Here is a 439-nt window from a genome sequence, read left to right on the forward strand (position 1 = left end):
TTTGAGCCATTTGTCTGGGTAGGAGTTCGAACGGCAGAAGTCTGAGGACTGTTGTTGTTGGGGCCTACAGAGCATTCACAGGAAAACCAGAGTTACTATGTGCACGGACCAGAAAATTCAGCCTCGGCACTCCACAGGGCATGCGTGACTCGGCAGCCTGGAAACATGAACACGCACAAAACCAGGCACAAGCACACATATACTCATGCACTGGAAAACACCCTTAACTTTAGCATTATCACAGGTGCTTTGCAGACACAGAACCTCACATGCACAGAAGTTACTGAGTTCACACAGCTGTGTGAAGGGCAAGAGAAGACTGCGGAACAGCTCACCTTCCACAGTGACCTCAATTTCAGGAACCTTTGAGTTGCTCCCAGGGCTTCGTGGTCGTTTGGGGGACTGCAATGCTGTAAGGCAAATTGCAAGGTTACCTTTG

The 439-nt window shown here is 49.7% G+C and overlaps 1 protein-coding gene across 1 annotated transcript in view; it reads right to left on the reverse strand.

Annotated features, from left to right (window-relative positions):
• Gtf2i (general transcription factor IIi) overlaps window positions 1–439 on the reverse strand; it is a 61,336-nt gene that overhangs the window by 7,863 nt on the left and 53,034 nt on the right. Inside the window, exons 16-17 of the mRNA XM_031391159.1 lie at window positions 336–434; window positions 8–64 (exon numbers count right to left, since the gene is read on the reverse strand). Of these exons, the coding sequence (XP_031247019.1) occupies window positions 8–64; window positions 336–434 (156 nt within the window). The remainder of the gene's footprint in view (window positions 1–7; window positions 65–335; window positions 435–439) is intronic.

Source organism: Mastomys coucha, unplaced genomic scaffold (assembly GCF_008632895.1).
Source record: "Mastomys coucha isolate ucsf_1 unplaced genomic scaffold, UCSF_Mcou_1 pScaffold22, whole genome shotgun sequence".
Classification (NCBI taxonomy): Eukaryota; Metazoa; Chordata; class Mammalia; order Rodentia; family Muridae; genus Mastomys; species Mastomys coucha.